The 23,508-nt window shown below is 35.3% G+C and overlaps 1 protein-coding gene and 3 non-coding genes across 4 annotated transcripts; all 4 read right to left on the bottom strand.

Moving 5' to 3' along the window:
- Positions 1-240: 240 nt before the first annotated feature.
- LOC107765381 (sm-like protein LSM7) lies at positions 241-7,710 on the bottom strand. The gene is made up of 6 exons (XM_016584017.2): positions 7,533-7,710; positions 5,922-5,996; positions 5,472-5,553; positions 4,647-4,718; positions 1,084-1,136; positions 241-638 (listed from the first exon to the last, which is right to left on the bottom strand). Exons 2-6 carry the CDS (start codon positions 5,922-5,924, stop codon positions 549-551), a joined length of 300 nt encoding a protein of 99 aa, XP_016439503.1. The 5' UTR covers positions 5,925-5,996; positions 7,533-7,710; the 3' UTR covers positions 241-548.
- Positions 7,711-11,788: 4,078 nt separating this feature from the next.
- On the bottom strand, positions 11,789-11,865 carry LOC142176893 (small nucleolar RNA R12). The gene has a single exon (XR_012705697.1). It is a non-coding gene; the product is annotated as a small nucleolar RNA R12 (small nucleolar RNA).
- A 291-nt stretch (positions 11,866-12,156) lies between these two features.
- LOC142176943 (small nucleolar RNA SNORD24) lies at positions 12,157-12,249 on the bottom strand. The gene has a single exon (XR_012705738.1). It is a non-coding gene; the product is annotated as a small nucleolar RNA SNORD24 (small nucleolar RNA).
- An 86-nt stretch (positions 12,250-12,335) lies between these two features.
- Positions 12,336-12,414, bottom strand: LOC142176894 (small nucleolar RNA R12). Its single transcript, XR_012705698.1, has one exon. It is a non-coding gene; the product is annotated as a small nucleolar RNA R12 (small nucleolar RNA).
- Between the last annotated feature and the right edge of the window lie 11,094 nt (positions 12,415-23,508).

The raw sequence follows: 23,508 nt of genomic DNA, 5'->3' as shown, positions 1-23,508 counted from the left end.
ACGCCGTCATTCAGAGGAAAACAGATTGTTCATTCTTTCGTCGTTAACTTTGTTCTCTCCTTTATCGGCGCGGGAGGAGATGTGCTTTTAAGATTAGCCAAATAAAATACGAAGAAAAAATTAATATGACCCCTACAGGATGACATGCCAAATTGGGAAACAGTCCAAATGTATGTTTAGAAAAAATAATAACAATAATTTAAAAAAAAAAACAGAAGTCGATGACGTTGATATAGCAAATAGGAAACTAAAATCACTTCACATCAAAGGAAATGGATAAATTACAGATGAGCTTCCATATAGCGTGAACTTATCTCCAATTCAACTTTGAAGCATCATTCTAGGTCGGCTCGAATAGAAATAGAACACTAACGCTCTGAATGGTGCAACATTTCAAGCATAGAAACAGACTAATCCAGGCATTTGTTCCATCTTCACTGAAAGTATATAGACGTCTTTAACCAACTCTAGGTGGGCCAAACACAAGGCAAAGATGCACTGTTTACAGCATTACAGTTGGCTAAATTGAAATAACAATGATAATCCGTCTATGCCCCATCTGGCTGGACAAAAGGATTGGAAATCTCATCTGTACCATCAGTTGGAGCCACGAGCATTACTGCCGTACCCCTGCAGACCTGCACAAGAAAGGGACGCTTTGAGAAGCAGAGGAAAGTGATCAGATTATGTTAACGTCCACTTTAGCCACCATAGTTGTAATAAATTCTTCAACCAAAGTTGTGGCACTTCTCTGAAAGGCACATATTCTTTGACAGACATATGATTGAAACTACTTCAAAATTCAAATGAATACTAATATTGTTTTAATGCAGTTCGAACACTTGATAAAACAATTTAGGAAAACAATGCCATGACTTCTCATGTATAACTTCTGCCCTCCCCAAACTGTTAAAAAGGTAAAAAAGCAAATGGAAAAAAAGAACGCAAGAAATTCACAAGTGTGTTTAATGATGGTCCCAGTAGTTGAATATAAGCAGCATTTAGAAAAGCTTATTGCAAATTATGTGCATTAGTGGAAAGCAGAAAACTACTACATATGTATGATAATTAATGAACCCATACTATTAAGCCAAGAGCTCGTGTCTGCTCGGTAGTCTTCAGGGGATCATCAGCATCTACAGCAAAACAATTTGAAATCATCAACTGAACAATGAAAGAGATTAAAAGAAAAACGATTAACATGTCCCATGAAAGGTAACCTTGGTTTTTCTGGAAACATTAGAATGATCAATTTGATGAATAGCTGCTAAGATAACTAGTAAAATAATTTGCTGTCCCATTGTACTGAAATAAAGAATCTGGAGAAAGGGATGACAATCTGTGAAGTCAGCTAGATTTGCCTCCAGCAAGTACACATCAAGAATAAGCAAGCATTCATTTCCCAAAGGAAAGGAGAATTAGTTAAAATATGGTCCAAACCCGCAGCGTCGGAGGCTGCTTCTTAGAAATGAATTGTGCATTATCTATTCCTTCTCGAAGGTTGTTAATTACCAAATTCACCCTAAATACTCCAAGTTAAACTTGATACATTAGCAAACTAGTTTCATGTGCCAGATCAAACCAAGAGCTCTTATAAACAAAACTGTACTAAATTTTTCAAAATAGACTAAGTTTACATGAAGTTCTCAATAACAGGCTCCCATTGAAGAAGCACAAACTGGCAAAGCATGTAATCTCCTTTTACATTAACGGTTGCGACCCACAGATGCAACATAGAGAAAGAAGGCAGGAGGTGGCTCGTCTCTACATAGATCATGAAACTCTGACAAATAAAGCAGACGCATGAATGCAGCATGTAAAAAGATATGACCCAATACTAAGTTGAAACAGTGCTTTGGAAGTGTAGGGCAACACTGCAAATTCTGAATCCTTAGTAAGAGGGCAGGAGAGGCAACTTATCTCTTCTGATGCTTAGGGCTACCCAAATATGATAATATAGGTGTAATAGAAGTGCTAAAATACTTTATTTTTCAACACGAAACTAGAGCAGAGTACAGTGGCAAATTGCTTCAACATTTCAGTTTGATAAAGCTGCACTGACATCCCTCTTATTTTTTTCATTACTATAGAGCAATGACATTCTTATATTTACCAACCCCCTAACTAAAGACTAGTAAACTAAGAAATTGAGCAGTATATTTGCAACACATTAATAAAGGATATCGGATGAGACCATCAATTTTTAACAAGTAAAGAACTTATGCATTTGCAAGAGAGGCTTATGCAAAACTAAGTGCAATTCCAGCGAGGGAGACTCTTTCACATGTTTTTGCAGAAGGTGAAACAGCTAAAGAAACGGTGGTCCTTTTTTGCTGGACCCTTGGGAATGAACTGTGTCAACATTCATCACAGGGACATTTTGAAGAATTGGTAGAGTGCCAAACAATGAAATCACATGCATATGTTGATTTTACACGCAGTTCCGTTACTTATTGCTGGAAGATTTTGAAACGGCGATGCTCGATATGATAGGGGAATACCAAAATTTCAATGGCAAACATGAAGCATCAGATCATGTTTCAAGTTAGCACTATGCTAACTAAGAAATTCCCCAGAATTATTTGGATCATACCTTGACTTGAAATCTGCTAAGTGGTGGAAGCATTTAAACCAAGATTAACCACTATAAAGGTGAAATGTAAGTATCCTAACAAAGGGAAATTTGAAATGAATACTGATGGGAATTAAATGGCCAGAGATGGGGCTGGGTGCAGAAGCGGATGCTGAGTATAAATGTGGAGGGATGGTTATGGCTGTTGCATTCCCTGTAAGAAATGGAAGCAATAATAATTCAGAAGCTGGAGCTGCCTGATATGGTACTTGGTGGTGTTGGAATTATGACTACAGAAAAGTGATTAAGGAGTGCGATTCAGAATTGGTAGTGAACATGCTGAATGCTATATGCAATACAAATTGGAAACTCAAAGGGAAAATTGAAAACCCTCAGGGGTTGGCCTGGTGGCAATTGACTTGAGCCTTGGGGTTTGCTCCCTTTCAAGGTCTCAAGTTCGAAACCCACTGGGTGCAAACAATTTCTGAGGGCCATCGGACTGGGTAAAACCTGAATTAACCGCGGTGCACTTGCGGGAAACTCCTTGCCGAGGGCCTGTGCACCCCCGGGAATAGTCGGGGCTCGAAGAGACTCGGACACCCGGTGCAAATCAAAAAAAAAAAAGGGAAAATTGAAGACACTCGACAGATTATGCACCGGAATGGTTTCTAGGATCAACACTGCGATACAGAGGCCAATGAAGTATCAGATGCCTTGGCTAAATGGGTCGCCACATGTAGTGAGACAGCTTTGTACTATGCCTATGGGAAGCTCCCTAAGGAGGCTAAAGGGACATACATGTTGGACAACATGCCGATGTCAAACTTTAGAGTCAGTCAAGTCAAGCCTATTGAATGGACTTGTTTTTGAAAGCTTAAGTGATTATACTCGTATGAAGGAGGAGGGGTCTTAATTTCTTTTTTTGTGTTAACCAAAGTGTAACTGCAAATGAGCCCTTCATACGAGACTTACTTTAACACTGTATTTAGTGTTACATTTAGATAGGAAGTATTAGGAACAGGAATTCTAGTTTCGGCATTGGATTATAGTTGACCCAATCATAATCCCCTTTTCTAAAGGATTGAGTTTGTTAAATTCAGCAGTAGAATCCAGAAGGTGGCCATAGTCCTCTTTCTGTGCAAGTATGTTTTGATATTTATAAATTGCTAAGATATCCGATTTTGGAACCTAGGCGGTTTCCGCGAAAGAGAAAAAGAAAAAAGAAACGCAATTCCAGAAGTAGAACAGAGATCTTTGTAGTTTTAGCAAACTAAAATGGATTTTAATGTGCCTTTAGAAAACTACGGCGAAACCCACATTTTGAAACAAGGGAAAGTTATTTAAGGGCAACTTCCAAGTATCTCAGTCTTGACTTGACATTCGGCAATCTACAGATGCACTTTCCTGACAACTAACATTCTAAAGCCTATAAAATGAGCATAGCTGATCATCTCCTATGTTAGAGAACAAAGACTCTACTTTCTATTTCTATTGATGCATTACAAGATTAAAACTTGAAACCATCAGTTCAAGACAAACAGAATATCGGAACTTCAGAACATAAGCAGATATATCTACAGGGGTGTAAAGATGACATGTCACAAGCAACAAAGAAGAGAGGATTTATAACCACCACCCCAATGAAAATTAAACAACGACAACAGCAGCAACATCACTACTATGCTCAATCCCAAATTAAATAGGATTATCACAGGCAGACTATTTTCAGGCTGGCCATCAACCTATCACAACCCATCTCCTTTATCTGAGTTTGGTACAAGCTAAGCTTTGCGAAGGGGGCTCCAAGGAAAAGGTAATTCTACTTGACCAAATGATAAAGAAAATATAAAGTATCAACAAAGGCAAGACTGAACTTGTGGATGTTACATTGATGTAGAAAAATAAGTTGGAACAATACATTTCATTCACTGACCACCACTTGATAATAAAAATAGAATTTTCAAAAGTTACAAATGATAGGCAAATAAGATTTTCAGAAGTTGCATGAAACCCCAAAAAAAGGTATTTTGAACTCAATAAAACTCTAAAAGACTGCTATGAGTAGTTGTGTTACCTCTAAGGTACTCCTTGGCTTCATCCAAGACAAGATTTAGCAGCTGATCATAGCCTTTAAGTGTTCCTTCCACTGTGAAGAGAGAATTAATTAGCAGGTCAGAAAAAAATTGTAATTTGTGCTTCTTACAGCCCTGACCATGATATAGCGAGGTATGAACAACATAACCCCATAAGCTACAGCAAAAAAAAAACAAAAAAAAAAACGCGGTGCACAAAGTATCCCACCTTCACGCAGGGTCCAGGCCATAAGCTACAGCAAGAGAACATGATTACAAGAGGTAAAGGGAAGTCGAAAACTAGCTGAAGACAAGGATAAGTTGTTTTAACATGAAAAAGTGTGATTGAGACGATGAAAGTTCCAATAATTACACTTGACTGGGTTACTGACGAGATACGATTCCCTAACCAACAGAGATTATTCTTCACAAAACAAGGTCTAATTGAGAGGGTCAATGTCTTTGTTAAAAAAAATTGGACCTTGGTCCAACTCTACCCAAAAGCTAGCTCATGAGGTGCGGATTGTCCGAAATATTTTTAAAGAGACTACAATCCATACACTCCTACCAACGCGGGGCCCTATTAGATTAAAGGATCAAACTTGGCATGATCAGACCTGCATCCTTTAACCTTCAGGGAAACATAAGCTACTTGGTTTCCAAATATTCCAGCCATCAATAACTGAACGAATTGGTTTGGTGACAGGGTTAAAAATGTACGAATAACTAGCCTTACATCTATATTTTATCACAGGATTTAAATGCAGCCCATATAGGTCTAGATTTAAGTATATCTAAACCACTCAAAAAGAGATTGTATGACACACCTTGTCTATCACCTGTAAGCTTGACCTGCACACCCTTGTCAACAAATTTTGCCAAATCTAAAACAGTTTCTTTTCTGCCAGACTGAAACAGCACAAACAAGAAATTGTATGAAGCAACTATGGCAATTAAAAAAAATGAAAAGAAAAACTATGGCCACACATTTCTTCCTTCCTGCTGATGCATACAATAGATGGCACTGCACCTTTACTAACAGGTAACATTTAACCTTCTGACCTCTGTCTCATCAACAAATACTTTAGTCCTTTTTCTTCCTTTCTCTTTTCTATACCAGCGTAGGATATCTAGGCAGCTTCCAACTTTCTTTAAAAAAAAATTTAAAGTAAGTAATACCAGACAGTTTTTACTTTAATGCTGATTCTTGGTCCTTTTCACTTTTTTTCTCCTGATCAACTTAGGAAGGACAGATTATGGTGTAAATGAGAACTTACCATTCTTCTGTGCACCTAAAGAGTTTATGTTTTCCAACTAACGGCAAAAATTTGCTACAACAAGGTGGCTATATGCTGCAATAGAAAAACATGAAGTAGAAAAATGAGTAGACAGGCCAGCAAAATTACTTGTTAGAGAAGAAACAAAGCTATTCTCCAAAAATAACTATCTTAATAGACGAAAAATTGTTACTCACTCCGTCCTACAAAGAATGTAGGAGTTTTGACTTCTGAGTATGAGAGTCAGCACACAGAAGATGAATCTGGACATTAATTTCTTGATTATTATTATTTTTTAATAATAATAAGTTGAGGACATGGTCCTTGACAGGGAATTGTGGAGGTCGAGCATTAAGGTTGTAGGCTAGGGGGAAGTTGTGAATATTTCTACAGCGCACTAGAGTGAGACTAGCCAGTTAGGAGTTAGTCTTAGGATGCCACTGGTCAGCTACTGATGCAGGGCTTTATCTGCTGGATATTATTATATCTTCCATCTTTTTCGTACTTCCTATATTTCTTATATTGCTGTTATTTTTATTTTATGTTATGCTATGTTATTTTATGTTATTTTATTATGAGTCTATTGATAATACTAATATATCGTCTCTTATCGCTGTGTTGAGCCGAGGGTCTCCTGGAAACAGCCTCTCTGCCCTCGGGGTAGGGGTAAGGTCTGTGTACATATTACCCTCCCCAGACCCCACTTGTGGGATTATACTGGGCTGTTGTTGTTGTTGTATTATTATTTTTTAAATTAATATTTAGAAAATATTACACTTGCTTTGAGTCAAAATTGTGAGGAAAACATTGACTCCCCAAATAGTGATCATGCTGTTTTTTGGGACAGAGGGAGTATTTCTTAAAGACTTTGACGGCCTAATTCTCTAACATAGTAATCTTAACTCAAGGACCCGTTTCTATGGACTTGTATGAGCTTAAATGGTACTTTTTAATCAAATATGTAAAACGCTTAGATTTGAGCAAGTTAAAAATTGAACTCGTTTATTTGGATAACTAGAAGGATTTTCTTTAAGCTGTAGAGACTTGATATTAATGACTTTCATCTACTATGCTAGAACTTTAGTAGAATGATAAACAATTAATCTTAAAGGTCTTCTCCCCCTTTTCCTTTTCTAAATAGAAATGTTCAGAGAATTGGTTACTAACACTCAAAGGGCATATCAGGAGTCAAGAGTGTCACGCCTAGGATTTGAACATGTGACCTAAACCTAAATTTGAACCCTATACTAGAATCTTCATTATGTAAAGTGGATTCAACAGTTTATATAGAACCAAAACGTTTTGTTTTTGCCCTATTAGTAGAATGATAACTAATTCAGCTTAATTGTCTTTTCCCCTTTCTCTTTTCTTAATAGAAATTTTCAGAAAATTTGGAGGCATTATCACACGGGAAGCAAACAACTAGGAATCGAAGTTAACCTTTTTTTTACGCCATGGGAGCAAACAAGAAGCATTGCACTCCAATTTTAAATTAGTATTTCACCATTACGAATCATCGGGAAAAAAAGGGTTTTAAATATTTATCTAAAGAGAGACATAGGAGAACACTTATCATAAGAAATATTAACGGAGCAAGCGAGAGGAACTTACAATTCGATTACACTGCAGAGAGCAAGTTCTGAGCAGAAGTGGTGAGAAAGAAGAAACTTTCGCCTAATTTTGAAATTAGGGCGGAAATAATATAATTTGGGTCCGATTTGGCCTTTCGAACTATGGAAAGCAAAGAAAGAAGGAAAAGCCCAAATTTGGGTCCATATAATTTTTCTATTTCTAATGCTACTCCTCTTTCTCGTTTTGTCTAGTGCATCTGGTTCTAGAAGTACGGAATTTAGGAAAGTATTCATTTTGTGATGATTTTTGGAAAACTAATTACTCTTCCTTTCACTCATTCTATTTCCTCTTTTTCTTTCAGAACAAAATAAAATAACAGTAATGATAAAAATAAAGAAGCAAACATAATTTATAAAAATCTCTATTTAGAAATGCTGAGGGGAGGAGGTTCAAATAAGGGTGTCAAGGGGTCGCGCCAGGACAGGCCGGGCTAGAGGAAAAAGAGACCGGTCGGTCTCGGTACCGGTCTGAAAGAATCTCTATTTGCAAGTTCTTTTTTTTTAATTCAAACTTGCAAATTAAAGTTTATATTTACAACAACTAAATTAAAGAAAAAAGGGTAAATTCAAATTATTAAATATAATCTTCAAACTTCAAAGGTTTTGCATTGCCCTAGTAAGTTCTTCATAATCAATATGAACTTCTTGGTCATCTTTTGGAGTGTTGAATTCAGATTGGTTACCATTTGTTAATATATTTCCAAGTTTCTCGTCTTCTGATTTATCAATATCTTTACGTCCTAGGAAATGTCACCCACTTTAATTCACCCAAAATGCTCTCAAACCCCCCTTTAGAATCCCCAAGTCTAACGCTAAATCAGAGGCGAACCTTGTAGGACCTAGCGTGAAGAAGCTTGAAATCGTCATTGTATTTATCTATTATCATGTTGTGTTGATTTTGGAGATTCATTGGAGGCAGAGTTAATCATAATATAAGCATAGCTAGTTCTTTAACAAGGTATGTAGGACAACTTTCTTTCTTGGCATGACTTGGTATAAGCGTCTCTATCCTTCAAGGACTTCTGTATTGTGAGATTGGTTTGTTCTAAGATCTTCTCAATAGTATTATCTCTATTCTTTTATATTGTTCTTACCGGTGGCATTTCCTTCAAGTTTGAGGTATTTCCAAATAGTACCCCGAGTTTGGAAAAATATGATATCTTCTGAGTTCAATTTTTGTATTTCCTTAAAATTGACTCTGTTTTGCACTTATATATATGTATCTATTTTACATTACAGAGTCACGCTATAGACGGTCGAGTACGGCACCTATTGTGTAACCAATAATCAGTTGGGTATGATGAGACATGATATGAGATATTACCGAGCCCTTGTATGGGCGAGTACGATGATGTCTGATATGAGGCTACCGAATCCTGTTGGGACCGACTATGTCAAATCATGTAAGGTCGGGGTATTGTCGAGACCACCAGAGGTTGGGTACAACCGAGTCTTGTGTGGGGCCGGGTATGGAGTGATGTATGATGTGAGGCTACTGAGTCCTCTTGGGGCCGACTACGTCGAGTCCTGATGAAGCCGCATACTGTCGATACCTCTTAAGTTCGGGTACGACAGAGTCCTCTATGAGGCAAGATATGAAGTGAAATGTGATGATATCCCCCAAATAGTAGATGAATGTAGGTATACATATTACAATTAATGCATGGTCCCAATGAGTGGCTTGATTTAACAAAAGTTTGAGTATATTCATGATTTATAGTTATAACAGTGTACACCCTCGGTGGCTTGTCTACGGTATTCAGGTTAAACCTGTGTATTCCTATCTTTTATGTTATGTCTTTAGTTTACATACGTTAACCGTTTTACATACTCAATACACCTCTTGTATTGATGCCCTTTTACATACTCAATACACCTCTTGTACTGATGCCTTTTTCTTTGGGGCGTTGTGTTCATGCCTACAGGTATAAATAGAGCTGGTGACGTCCCTTCCCAGTCGGGTGTTTGTTTCAGCGGTTGGTCGTTGCACTCCACTTCTTCGGAGTAGCCGTTCAAAAGCCGATATATACTGAAGTATATGTTCTTATTATTTTGGGTATGGTAGGGCCATGTCCCGACCAAGTTGCACATATGTATATAATTTCTTGGAACTCTTAGAGGCTTTGCAGACTAGTATTCGGATATATGTAAGGGTTACGACCATACTGGTAATAGTTATGAAATTGTATAAGTTTTAATATTCCTTTCACAGTCAGTTGTGTGCATTTTAAATTCTGGTATTATTACTTGGAGGCCTTGTTTCCCCAGGTTCCATGATTTAAAGGTCTTATAACGTGTTTGGCCATGCTTCTCCAATTAAAAAAAGTGCTTTTGCTTCAAAGTTGAACTGTTTGGCCAAACTTTTAGATAGAAAAATGCTTTTGAGTAAAAGAAGAAGCAAAAAAAGTAGCTTCTCTCCAAAAATACTTTTTTTAAAAGCACTTTTGAGACAAATACATTTAGAAGCCATTTTTAAAAGCTTTGCCAAACACTAATTGTTGCTTAGAAGTGTTTTTCAAATAAATTAGTCAAACACAAAGTGTTTCTCATCAAAATTGCTTCTAAAAAAATACTTCTAAAAATAAGCTGATTATTGCAACTTGGGCAAAGAGGCTATTAGTAGGGATGTCGGTTCACACGGGCCTTCTGCTTGCTGGTCGCACCTCCCAAGGTTGGGGTGTGACACATTTGTTCTTCAACTTTGCAAAATTTCACAGAGATATGATCCTCTTCAACATTGTCTCTCAAAAAGTGATATTTCACATCAATATATTTTGTTCTCTTATGCTGAACCGAGTTTTTTGATATGTTCACTGCACTTGTATAATCAAGTAGATTGGAATCCATTCTATCATAACACCATAATCTTTCAATTATTGTTTAATCCATAATAATCGAGCACATCATGATTCATCAACATATTCAACTTCCGTAATTGATAGAAGTCACAGAGCTTTGCTTCTTCGAAGCCCGACTAGGTGCCTAGCATAATCAATATATCCAACCATTAAATACATTATCTGATCAACTTGCAGTAAAAAAATAATAAGGAACCAATTGTGCCCCTATAAAATTTTTCATTGATATAAGAACCAATTTCATATACATCCAATCGTGTGACAACTACTATTTGAGTATCTATTATTTATACATCATCCATATAAAATCTTTTCAAAAATTCTATGTATTTATATAATTTCATCATCCATATAAGGCAAATTGGTTCAAATTTGCTGTAATTGATTATAATTTCATCCATATAATTTCATAATTGATTATTTCAAATTTGCTGTAAGTGATAATCGAATCAATAAGCCACAAAAATAAATAAATCAAAAAAAAACAAAACCTTATTGAAAAGATTAAAATATGTTCAAATCGATAATCAATAAGTATTTATCAATAAAGGTCAAAATCGAATCAATTAATAAATGCACTCAGTTAATTTGGTCTAGTCATTTAGACAAATTCTAAGGCATGTGATGATAAAGAGTCTTATATTCATTGCAATATTCTCGTAGTAATTAATATTATTCTCTCGAGTTCAACATAAGAATCCACTTAATCCATTGCACACCCTTTGGAAAAATACTAACATACAGAAAAATAGGCATTTTGACTTATCTCTAATTAAAATTTTCATATTACTCATATTGTCATTGGGACATAATCACTTAAACATAAACTAGTATATGAACATACATCAATAGTTGTAACACACTTCATCTTCACATACATTGAATAAATTTTAAACACCTAGACGATAAGTGAATCAAATTTGGAATCTGTAAAAATCGTGGAATGACAAATTTTACTGGCAATCAATAAAATCATAAAAAATTTAAAATAATTTAAAAGAACTTTAAAGATATGTAAATAACAATTTAAGAAAATAATGTTAATTATTTCTTAATTTGGTAAGTGGAAACTTTTTTTAACCAATTGCAGTATAAATAATATTGAATTTTAATTAGGGATAGTTTCGTCAAATAACATACTTTTTCTAGAAATTGGTATTTTCTAGAGGTATAGGTTAATATGTAAGTGAACATTTATTTTAACCTAGAGGGAGTATTCATCTGGCAAACACTGCTGACAATTCATCATAAAACAACACTAACGGTGACAAAGGTTAAACGCCGTGTCCAAAGACAGTAACTAAAATGAGGCAAAATTTGAATGTGTGCAAGATGAAAACACAATAAAATTAAGAGAAAGGGGATCCGATTACAATGAGTAAGTCAGAAGTAGCTGGTTATAGTAATCACAGTATTCTCAGTGGGAATCCGAATGATTTCTTTCATCAACCTTACGCAACCTATTCAAACAATTCCCACATTAACTGTATTTTAAAAACATAGTAATAAATTGAAATTGAATTTAAATAAAACCTTTGAAGGAAAAACAAGAAAAATATTTAATAAAATTATTTTAATATCCAAGAAATTAACAAAGCGTTGAACAAGAAGTTTTCAATGTTTGCGAAAATCATTGAAAAAATGAAATCCAATTTTTTATAGGAAAAATCAATGTTGAAACAACCTAAAAACACTTTGCAAAAGAATTTTCAAACCAGTTCTTAAAAAAATATAAACAAAATTGCAGGCCTCAGAGATCTTGGTGGATAAGGAATCATCAGATAGGAACTTAGAAAATCCCCATCAAGAGTAGCAAATATCTTTTTAACATCAGCGGCCAGTTTCATATCACAAACTCAAAATTAAAATCCATAAAAACAAAAAATAATTGGATAAAAAGAAAAATAGGGATTCAATTATGATGAGCAAGTCAGAAGTAGCTGGTTGTAGTAATCACAGTATATACATCAGTGGGAATCCGAATGATTTCTTCATCATCCTTACACATCATAATCGAAAAATACCCCAAAACTTTGACATTTTGAAAATAAAAAAAATTAAACTCAAATATATGATATTAAAAGAAGAGAAAATGTATCTGCCTTGTCACCGAAAAACCCTTTAGCAGAAGGGATAATTCGGAGCTAAAGGAAGACACATATATATAGGAATAGATATATATGCAGTGTTTTCGTATAGCCTAATGATAGATCCCTTGATCCATTCTTTAACAGCATACGATCAAAGAATTGCAATATTAGGCCTCCAACACTAAAAAGAGAAAAGAAGAAAACTAACGAGAAAGAAACACCAACTCAGATTGAGAATGTTGAAGCATAGAGTTATGGTTGAAGAGAGGGGATTTGATCTATATTTATAGGTAGCAAGAAAAACCCTAGAGATAGAGAAGCCCTCGGTTACGTATTAATGGACTCGATTTACTCAGGCCCGTTAAAGATCATGGGCTTCAAAGTTGCACCTTTGGTATGCAAAGTATACTTATGTTACAATTTAGTCCTTCTCTTTTCTTATTTCGCTTACCATCCTTGGTGGAAAATAAAATTTTTCCCATAGTCAACATACCGATTTCTTTCATGTGCCACTATATATTATGTTTATATTTTGGTATTTTAATATTAAAATTATAATATTGAAGCCTTATAACTTGTAAGGTAGTGATTATAAATTGGTAAGAAAGTGATCATTCTTTCTTGTTGTATTTCATATGACCACTAATGCCATGATATATCATTAATTACCCACTATAGCTCAAATTTTGTAATTACTAACTCATGTTCTATAATTTTATTATCTGCTAACTTGTTATTTATTTTGTGGATAAAAATCTATACTTATAAACAGTGGTATTTTTTTTCCTTATAAAATGACAATGATGTGATAATCAAAAGGCCGGCTAGCTTAATTGAAGGTTTGAGATTTGTGACTGATTGTACTCGACCTGATATTGCATATGCAGTAGGATTATACAAACGACAGACCCAAACTTTTATACAAGCGGGTTCAGACATATATTGAAATCCTAAAAAATAATCCTCAACAGAAGCAATATTGAGTTAGAAAACAAACATGGTTTACCTAATTTTCTTTATTTTAGTTCTAACAAAACCTTAAAAAAAATTGCATGCGATATATATACACACCTTTACAATTTAACAAATTATTGAACGGTAGAAGACGTTATAAATTTTACTGTAACAAACATAAGCTTTTTATATTAAAATACTTAACACTATTTATTTATTAATTTTAATTTAACTTTCACTAAACGTAAAAAAACAAAGAAGAGCTAAGCTAAATTACTAATTTCATATTGAAAGTTTCATAACTATGGAACGACTAAACTAAATTAAACAACAAAAAAGAGACGAAGAAGAAGTACGAGAAGGGCCATATAGCTGTCAGCATTTTGAAATAATGCAAAAAACCCAAATAAACATAGAGCACGGGTTCGAACATAAGACCATTTGGACAATTTGACTCAACTTGAACCAACTAACCAAGGCACGATTTTTGTTAAGTGAGTTTAATTGCTTTATTTTTATAATATTTTTGTTTTAAAAATAATAATTTCCACACAAAAATTGTAAAATATATTTACGACCCTTGAACCAATGTGGGTCCACCCATACCGCTGTACCCGAAGGCTTTTTTGAAACAGATTAAAAACTTTATCTGGTGATTCTTGTTTGATTACTAGTCATATTTTTATTTTATGAGGTGGTGCTATTTTTGAAAATTAAAAAAAGAATTATTATTATTATTAACTTTACCATGAGGCTGAACTAATTGCTTTAGCTTCAGATAGTGAAGGCGTAAATTAGTTGAGAGATTTATTATTTCAAGTATCTTATTTTGCAAAATCAATTCCTCCTATGTTAATTTATTATGATATCTCGTTGCAATTGATAAAGTACAAAATCTTTACTACAATGGTAAATTCAGACTCATATGGAAAAGCTACTATATTGTGAGACCATATTTGATAAATAGTACTATTAATGTTGATTATACTAAATCTTGTAAAAATCTTGCAGAGTCGCTCACTAGGGCTTCACAAGAAAAGGAGTCTAAAGCACATCGAGGGGATGAAATTGAATCCCATAAATTTATAAGCCATATATTAAGAGATCTTATAATCAGGTTTAATAGGAAGAATGAATGATAAGAAGGTTTGTTTTAAAATGCACTATAATATTTATTAGTATTTTATTCCTGTGGTGTGAGTGTATTTATTTTGCAACGATTTACGAGATTGATTTTATTAATTCTTAATGAAAATTCATCGTTTATATGAGTAGGGCGTTGGAGTTACAGAAGCACCTTGACAGATTTCACATATGTGAGTGCGGCGATAAATCGTTTCCTCTGAGAATTGGGCTTATTTTAAAAAAATACTCATAAAAATTAGGATAGCACAAGGCCATAATGTGTTGGCTAATGAAGCTCATGTCAACACGTTGTTTATTATGTGTAAAGAGTGATACTTTATTTTTCTTAAGCAGTAATAATTTTAGTGTGAGACCACTACGACTCTAGAGTAAATATTGTTTTACTAAGTGGAGGTTCAATGCAGAACAAGCCTTTATTATGTATAATAGTTATCCTTCAACTGGTAAATCCTCTTCTTTTAATATTAAAATAAATAGATTAATATTGGTGTATTGACATTTTAATATTAAAATCATAATATTAAAGTGCATTATTTCTTATTGTGTTAGTGGCTATAAATTGACAAGAAAAGTTATCATTATTCCTCGATGTAACTCATATAACCACTAATGGCATGATATAACATTAATTATCCATTAAAGCTTAAACTTTATAACTATCAACCCATGTTCTATAATTTAATTGTCCAGCCAATTTGTTATTTATTTTATGAAAAAAATTGTACTTATAAATAGTAGCGTTTCTTTCTTGTCTTTGGATATGGAAAAAGTACTACAGTGTGCATGAAAAAGTGAGGTAGGCGTAGTGAAAAAAGAGTTGAGATAAGGAAAAAAAATATAAGTCTCCAATTTATTCGCTACAAAAGAGAATATTATTTTATTGCAGGAACGTGTTTATTTTGGTAGAGATTTGGACTTAACAACTTGTCCAGAGTTTGTTCTAGTCATACGATGTTATTGAACTGTTATATCATAGAGGGTACAAGTCAAGAGTGTTATTACTGGACTGGTGAAGATTCTACCGGAGTAAGCTTGAATCTCTTTTAAAAAAAGCGAGATATTCACGCTTCATCCTGAAAATATTTTATTTTTCAACTATAACTATATTTTCACCAACATATTAGAACATGAATATTCTAAGAAATTATTTAGCATGGTCGAGCCTAACAATTCTTTAATGTTACTGTTCACATTTATTTAACTCTTCTTCTTTTGAAGATGCTCCTAAATTCTACGATTGCTCTTAGGGATGTCAAAAAATTCCTTAAAATCAATTGGACTGATTGGATTGAATCGATTTTCGTGGTTTTAAAATAGAAATGGCAAATATTAGTGTAGATTTATAATTGCAGAAAATAATTAATTTAGATTAAAATTTTAAATATAAAATCGAACAGTTGGACTTGAATCATATATATATATATATATATATATATATATATATATATATATATATAGATGTTACATAATCATTATATCAATACAAATTCATTATTAAAATAATCGTTATATACAATATATATTGTTGCTCTCAAATGCACACACAAGTATGCGTAGTCGTATAAGTAATAAAATGATAAGTCGAGTGTCGAACCCACAGAAACTTGTATCAACTACCCACTAAATTTACCAAGATTGTTATTCAGTCAAACCAAAGTCAAGTTCAAGGATGTGATTATACTAAACTATAATTCTAATTAATAACTAATTTATCAAATAGCAAAATAATTGTGGTGTATTTAGTAGACAAATATTCAGAGTTGTGATCGATTCACCAATTCTATTGTGTTCTAGTTAACTCTCTCTTTCATACAATTCACTCATGATTGCTAATTAATCGAACAATTGCTCTCATAGCCTTCTCCCGAAATACTACTCGCCTATTCAAAATAGATTAACGTCTGTATTCCTATGGAATCAATCTATCAAGAACAAATTAAGATTACGATATTTAATTAAGCACGCTGACTGTTGGGATTTTAAGTATATTACTACTTAAAAGATGGTGAATGGGAAATGGAAGGAAAATGAAATATTTGAGTTTCATTTGAGATTCACTCCTTGATGAAGGAACATTGTCCCATATTGGAAGAGGAAGAGGTTTTTTATGGGTATATAAGCAATTGCTCTTCTTCTAGCTCTTAAAGAGTTGAGAAGAAGGCAAGCCTCCCGCCGTCGTCGTCGCTCGCTCGGTTCGGCTTCGGTCAAATGATTGATTGATTAATTTTTTGGACCAATTTTTTTTGTTAATAGTAAAGTTTTAACAAAAATGTTATTAAATATTTGTTTTAATAACAGAATATTAATATTAAAATAAATATTAATATTAAATTCTCCAATTCGTTTTTCAGTTGTGTAACTGAAAATTAAACTACCCTTTTCAATTTTACCTCTTTATTTTCCCTCTTTATTGTTGAGTAAATAGCCATTTACGTAATGGCATTTATGTTGTGGCCGTTTTGTATAAATAGTCATTCTAAAGAGTTGCACCTCTTCAGATTTCAGCCCAACTTTGGCTATAAATACAAGGCTATTCTGCTCAGAATTTCAATACGAATTTTTTGAGTTCTTCTCCTTTCTTCTACATATTTTCACTTCAAAGAAAGCAACTGTAAGTGTGATTTGCTACGGAACTTTGTGTTCGCTGAAACACTGAGGTTTGAAGTACCACTACACCAGTGTGTAATTCGTTCTATCATGGGAGGAAATAATCCATAACCTTGGGGACTAGGAGGGGACTAAATTCCTTAAGGAAACACTGTGAATTCAGCGGGCTCGGATTAAAATTCTGTTTCTGTTTTTCATTTTTGTTTATGTTCATTTATATTTTCCAGAATTATTTTACAAATACAGTTTACTAACAAGCTTAAGGAATTTATTATATTTTCTGTATTTGTACTTACTATTTCTGGAGAGTAAAACCTTTGTGGTTTTGTACTCTATTGGAGATTAAAATCTACGTGATTTTAACGTTTGTGTCATTCTTTTACAGAAATGACTAATGATAAAGTGAACCAAGCTGTTCCAATGGTGACTGATAATGCCTCAATGAGCCGAACAACACCGACAATGGCGGAGAAACCCGAAAAATTTTCCGGGATTGATTCCAAGCGCTGGCAGCAAAAAATGTTCTTCTACTTGACTACTCTAAGTCTCCAGAAGTTCATCAAGGAAGATGTTCCTGTGCTGTCCGATGAAACTCCAGAAACTGAACGCTTTCTCGTGATTGAGGCGTGGAAGCATTCAGATTTTTGTGCAAGAATTATATTCTAAGCGGGCTGGAGAATGCTTTGTATAACGTCTACAGTGGCGTGGAAACGTCAAAAGAACTATGGACTGTGATTGAAAAGAAATACAAAACTGAAGATGCCGGGTTGAAGAAGTTCGTTGCTGCAAAGTTTTTGGATTACAAAATGGTAGATAGCAAGTCTGTTATTACCCAAATCGAGGAATTGCAAGTGATTATTCACGATCTCCTTATTGAAGGTATAAATAAAATTAATACTGATGTTGAAATTAGTAATCTTAGTATTTTTACTAACAGAAATTTCATTGAAGGTCTTGTCATCAATGAAGCATTCCAAGTAGCAGTGATGATTGAGAAGTTGTCTCCTTTGTAGAAGGAATTCAAAAACTACTTGAAACACAAATGTAATGAGATGTCCCTTGAAGATCTCATTGTTCGGTTCAGAATCGAAGAGGACAACAAAACTGCTGAAACGAGAGGCCGTGGAAACTCAACAATAATGAGATCAAATATTGTTGAAGAGAACAAAAAGAGGAAGAAGGCTTCTGGACCAAAATATAACCCAAGCAAGAAGCGATTCAGTGGAAATTGCTACAACTGTGGAAAAGCCGGACACAAATCTACGGAGTGTCGTGCTCCGAAGAAAGACAAGAAGAAGGGTCAAGCAAACATGGATGAAAAGCATGATGATGTTAATGACTTATGTGCCATGCTTTTCGAATGCAACTTGGTGGGTAATCCTAAAGAGTGGTTGATTGATTATGGAGCCACTCGCCATGTTTGTGATGTTAGAGAAGCTTTTGCTACTTATGCTCCTATTGGACCCGATGAGACGCTTTCTATGGGAAATGCTACAATGGCCAAAATTGAAGGATGTGGGAAGATATTTCTCAAAATGACTTCCGGCAAAGTGGTGACTTTGAACAATGTCCTTCATGTTCCCGAGATTAGGAAGAATTTAGTCTCTGCTGGACTTCTTGTTAAGAATGGTTTTAAATGTATTTTTGTTTCTGATAAGGTTGTAATAAGTAAGAACGAAATGTTTGTAGGAAAATGTTACCTCACTGAGGGCCTTTTCAAGCTGAATGTAATGGTTGTTGAAAATAGTAATAATAAAATTTCAGCTTCGTCTTACTTACTTGAGTCAAATGAATTATGACATACACGTTTGGGTCATGTTAATTATAAAATCTTGCGGAAAATGATTAATTTGGAAGTATTGCCTAAATTTGAATGCGACAAATCAAAATGTCAAATATGTGTGGAATCTAAGTATGTTAAACATCCTTATAAGTCAGTTGAAAGGAATTCAGATCTTTTAGACTTAATTCACATTGATATTTGCGATATGAAGTCAATACCATCTCGCGGTGGAAAGAAGTATTTCATAACTTTTATTGACGATAGTACTCGATATTGCTATGTTTACTTACTTAATAGTAAAGATGAAGCAATAGACGCATTCAAGCAATACAAAAATGAAGTTGAAACGCAACTTAACAAGAAAATCAAAATGATAAGAAGTGATAGGGGTTGTAAGCACGTGATTTTTGCTTTACGAGCAATCGCTCCAAAAGAAAATAAAAATAGTGACAAATGATTTCGCGGTACAATTTTTCGAGTTTTCCGTGACATGTGTTGTTAGTCATTTATGGGTCTGTCCGTTTTGCATCTAGGAATTATCAAACAAAAATACAAAAATGCCTGTCGTTAAAAGAAAATTCAAAAAATGTGTATGTGTGCATCGTTCGTTCTCAGCTGTGAGCTAACCATTTTTATTTTTATTTTATTTTTTCATTTATGTGTGTTTATCGTTGTGGGTATCACTCAATATGTGTGTAGGTTTATTTTAATTTTTACATTGTTTTAGGAATTTTTGTTTAATTGGAAAAAAAAAAGAGAAGGGAAAAGGAAAATCTGATTTGGGCCCCGAAACAAGGCCCAAAACCAAAGTACTGATCCAGTCCAAGACGAGCCTGCCCAAACACGGACTCAAACGACGCCGTATCGGCTTCCCTACCAAAGCCGTTGATCTGATTCAAACGAACGGTCCAGATCAGGCTGTTCAACTCGCCTCAACGACGTCGTTTCAGGCAAGATGATCTAAGCCGTCCAACCCTATCGATCCAACGGATCCAGGCCCTCCTCTAAACCCGTCAACATGACCCGATCCATGCCCTTTACCCGGTCTCACCCACCATCACGCCCAAACGACACCGTCTTTCCTAAGTGGATGGATCCTGGCCATAGATCTCACTTGATCCAACGGCCAGGATCTAAACCCTCAATACATATATAAGCTCTCCATTACACCCCACGCCCCCCAAACCAAACCCCACCTTCCCCACTGTACACCCTCGTCCCAAACACAACCCCTTCTCATCCTCGAACCCTAGCAGCCGCCCCAGTATCCCTCGCCATTAAAGCCGGCGGCATGAACGCCGATGACCGCCTCCTGAACACCCTAGGACCACCTCACTGTCCTGAACACGAATCCACTAACCACGAGCCTCGAATCACTTTCGTTCGTCTCGAATCTTCATTTGAAGATTTGAGTCGAACCCGGATCTATGCCAAACCACCCCATCTTCATACCAGACACTCCCTGACCTTCCTCGTGACCAAACCAAACTTGGTTTGGTCCGAATCTACCCACAACTCCCTAAAAATCAGATCTGGAAATCCAGACTTTAGAACACATGCACCTGGGGAATCCGGCCGGTTTGGACATGGGTTTGAGGTCTAATAGACCTTAATCAAGGTGTTCTCATGTGAGAACACCCTGATTAAAGTTTGTTCGGCCTCAAAAGTTCGAAGTTGAATCAGATTTGGGTCTGTTTGATTTAAACATTTTCGGTAAGTTTTCCTTTCTTTTGTGTTAGTTTTGATTAAGTGGTCAGCATGTTTCGTTGTGTTTGTTTGTTATTTTTTGTTATTTTTCATTCGGATTTCTTTAATCTCTGTAAAGACCTTTTATTTGGTCAATTGTTTTCTGTGTATGATTTGAATGTATTCTGTGATGTACATGTTCGATTAGATTAGTCGTCAAACGAATTAATTCATATAGCCCCAGTAATTGAACAAAAATTGTCTGATGCCCTTTAGGTCCCTGTATGTGTTGTTTATTTGAACGACTGATTATTACCCGTTATAATTAGTGTAGTCGACTTGATAAATGTCGTCGATTAGTCTCCTACGACTGAATGTTCAAATATTTTGAATGGGCCTGTATTGTGATTTGAATTGGGCATTGCCTGAATATTAGCTTGTAAATACCTTGTAAACAATTAAAAAGCCAGGTTGGGGCAGTTCTGAAATCGAATGGTCAAAGCCCAAAGTGCCCTGATACTGCAATGGGCAGGGCAGTGATAATCAAGGGCTAGCAAGGGTAGTCTGGGGTTTGAAAAGAACAAAAATGATTAGTTTAAATGAGCTGACAAGTAAGGTACTAATTTAGGATTAAACTAATACCAATGGGGAACAAGACACAAGGGTATGGGGCTTAAATTGAATAAAAAAAGGGATGCCCATAACTCCTGATTAAACAAGACCAGGCGTGGGGAACAAAAGGGGCTGGCACCAAAGATGCTTAGGCATGGGTTTAAAGGGTATGGGTATTCTGCCAATTGGCAGGGCAGGCAGCTCAGCTTCACTAGTGCATTTGGCCTATAAAGAGGCCATTTGAGAACTTAAAGAGGGCTGGACTTTTAGTCTTCAGAAAAAGAGAAAACAAAAGGCTGGAATTTTTAGTCTAAAAGCTGAAACTTTTAGTCTGAAAGAAGGTTTACTGAGTTTAAAGAAAGCTGAAAAACATAAGTTAGTTTCCAAATAGATTATAACCAAACACCATCTGAAAGTTGAATAAGAATTCATATTGGTCAAGCTGCCTTGGCCAAGTTCTGTCAGCTGCACTGACTGAGCTGTTTGTTGGTTGCTGAACTGTTGTTATTTGCTGCATCGAACTTCTTTTACTTCTGGTGTTCATTACTCTTCGTCTGGAATTATTGGTTTGGCACTCGACTATTTGCTGGTTTCATTTATTCTGGGAATCATTGTTGGTTGTTCGTGGACTGTGGAAAACAATCTTGGTTGTTGGTTTGTTGCTGTGCTGTTGCTGTGTATCTGTTGATGCTGTGATTACTGCACACTACTCAACTGATCATTCTCCTTCTTCCTTTCCTTTCCTTACCAGGTACACAATTGATACCACCAATGTAACTGAGAGTTTGAGCATGAATGCAAAAGAGAGGACCTGCAGATTGTTTTTATGTATACATGAACTGTTACATTAAATGTCATAAAATAGTTACATTTTCGTTTGTATGATAGAAGTAGCCTACATGCTCAGTATATCAATGTAGGTTAATGAATGATAGTCATGTATGTATGCTGTTAGGTGAAAAACATTCCCAGGGTAATAGATTGTATTTTAGACTTAGTCTGATGGTGTAGTACATTCTATAATGTAGGCCAAAAATAGGTAAACTACCCACATGAATTAAAGTTCTTTCCCCTTTTGCTAGTTTGTCACATATAAATTGATAAAGAACAAAGAATCAGTTCTAGGCCTCAACCTCAGGAAGGCCGAGCCCAAATCGAAAAATCAGTTAGGCCTGTATCGGAAAAACAGGGCCCGAGCCTGGCCATCTCGCATGAGCTAGGTTTGGGCCCATAATTTTCGACTAGTTGTCCATAATCGCAGTCACGTTTTATTATTCTGTAAAAGCATTTTAAATCCTGTTATAAGTAAGCTCACAATCATGTAATCGATTAAGGCTATTTACTGCTTTCAATTAGTAGAGACAAACACCACAAGAAACGTAGTTGCTATAGGATATCCTTTTAAAATAAGGACGAGACGAGCCTCGATGAAAATAAACAAAACGCGCAGGTGCGGGGCCCTCGTTAAATGTATATTATTGAAGCATTTAGTTTCCAGGACGGGTTGCTTAGCAAATCTCACAACCCTCCTAAAATAACAACACGTTAGTCTCTTTAGGATACGCTTTAATAAACCTTACTTTCTTAATTTGGGTGCACATTTATGTGACCCAAATCCAAATCTCAACCGAGTCAAGGTATGTCAATAATCACGGGTGCATTGATGTAACGTGATTCGAGATATGTTTTCACGACGTTGCAAGTCCTATAAAAATAACAGTGAGTGATAAAAGCGGTTTAAAAGATAAAATTGGCACATAAGCTCATACTTGTGTAAAATCAGATAATCAAGCCGAATATAACAATTGAGCGACCGTGCTAGAACCACGGAACTCGGGAATGCCTAACACCTTCTCCCGGGCTAACAGAATTCCTTATCCGAATTTCTGGTACGCAGACTGTAATATAGAGTCATTCTTTTCCTCGATTCGGGATTAAAATTGGTGACTTGGGACACCTTAAATCTCCCAAGTGGCGACTCTGAAATAAATAAACCAATCCCGTTTCGATTGTCCTTTAATTGGAAAAGACTCCCCTGCGCCCTCTCGGGCGCGTAAAAAGGAGGTGTGACAGCTCTGGCGACTCCGCTGGGGATTTAAACCCAGAACCACTGGTTCAGGGTTAAGAATTCGAGCTTAAATAATTGTTGTTATTTGGCTTTATTTATTATCTGATTTTTACATGATATATGCTTAATGTGCTAAATGATGCTTTTACCGC

This window comes from Nicotiana tabacum, chromosome 22, assembly GCF_000715075.1.
Source record: "Nicotiana tabacum cultivar K326 chromosome 22, ASM71507v2, whole genome shotgun sequence".
Lineage (NCBI taxonomy): Eukaryota > Viridiplantae > Streptophyta > Magnoliopsida > Solanales > Solanaceae > Nicotiana > Nicotiana tabacum.
The sequence above is the reverse complement of the archived record's forward strand: the minus strand, read 5'-3'. Positions and strand labels throughout refer to the sequence as shown.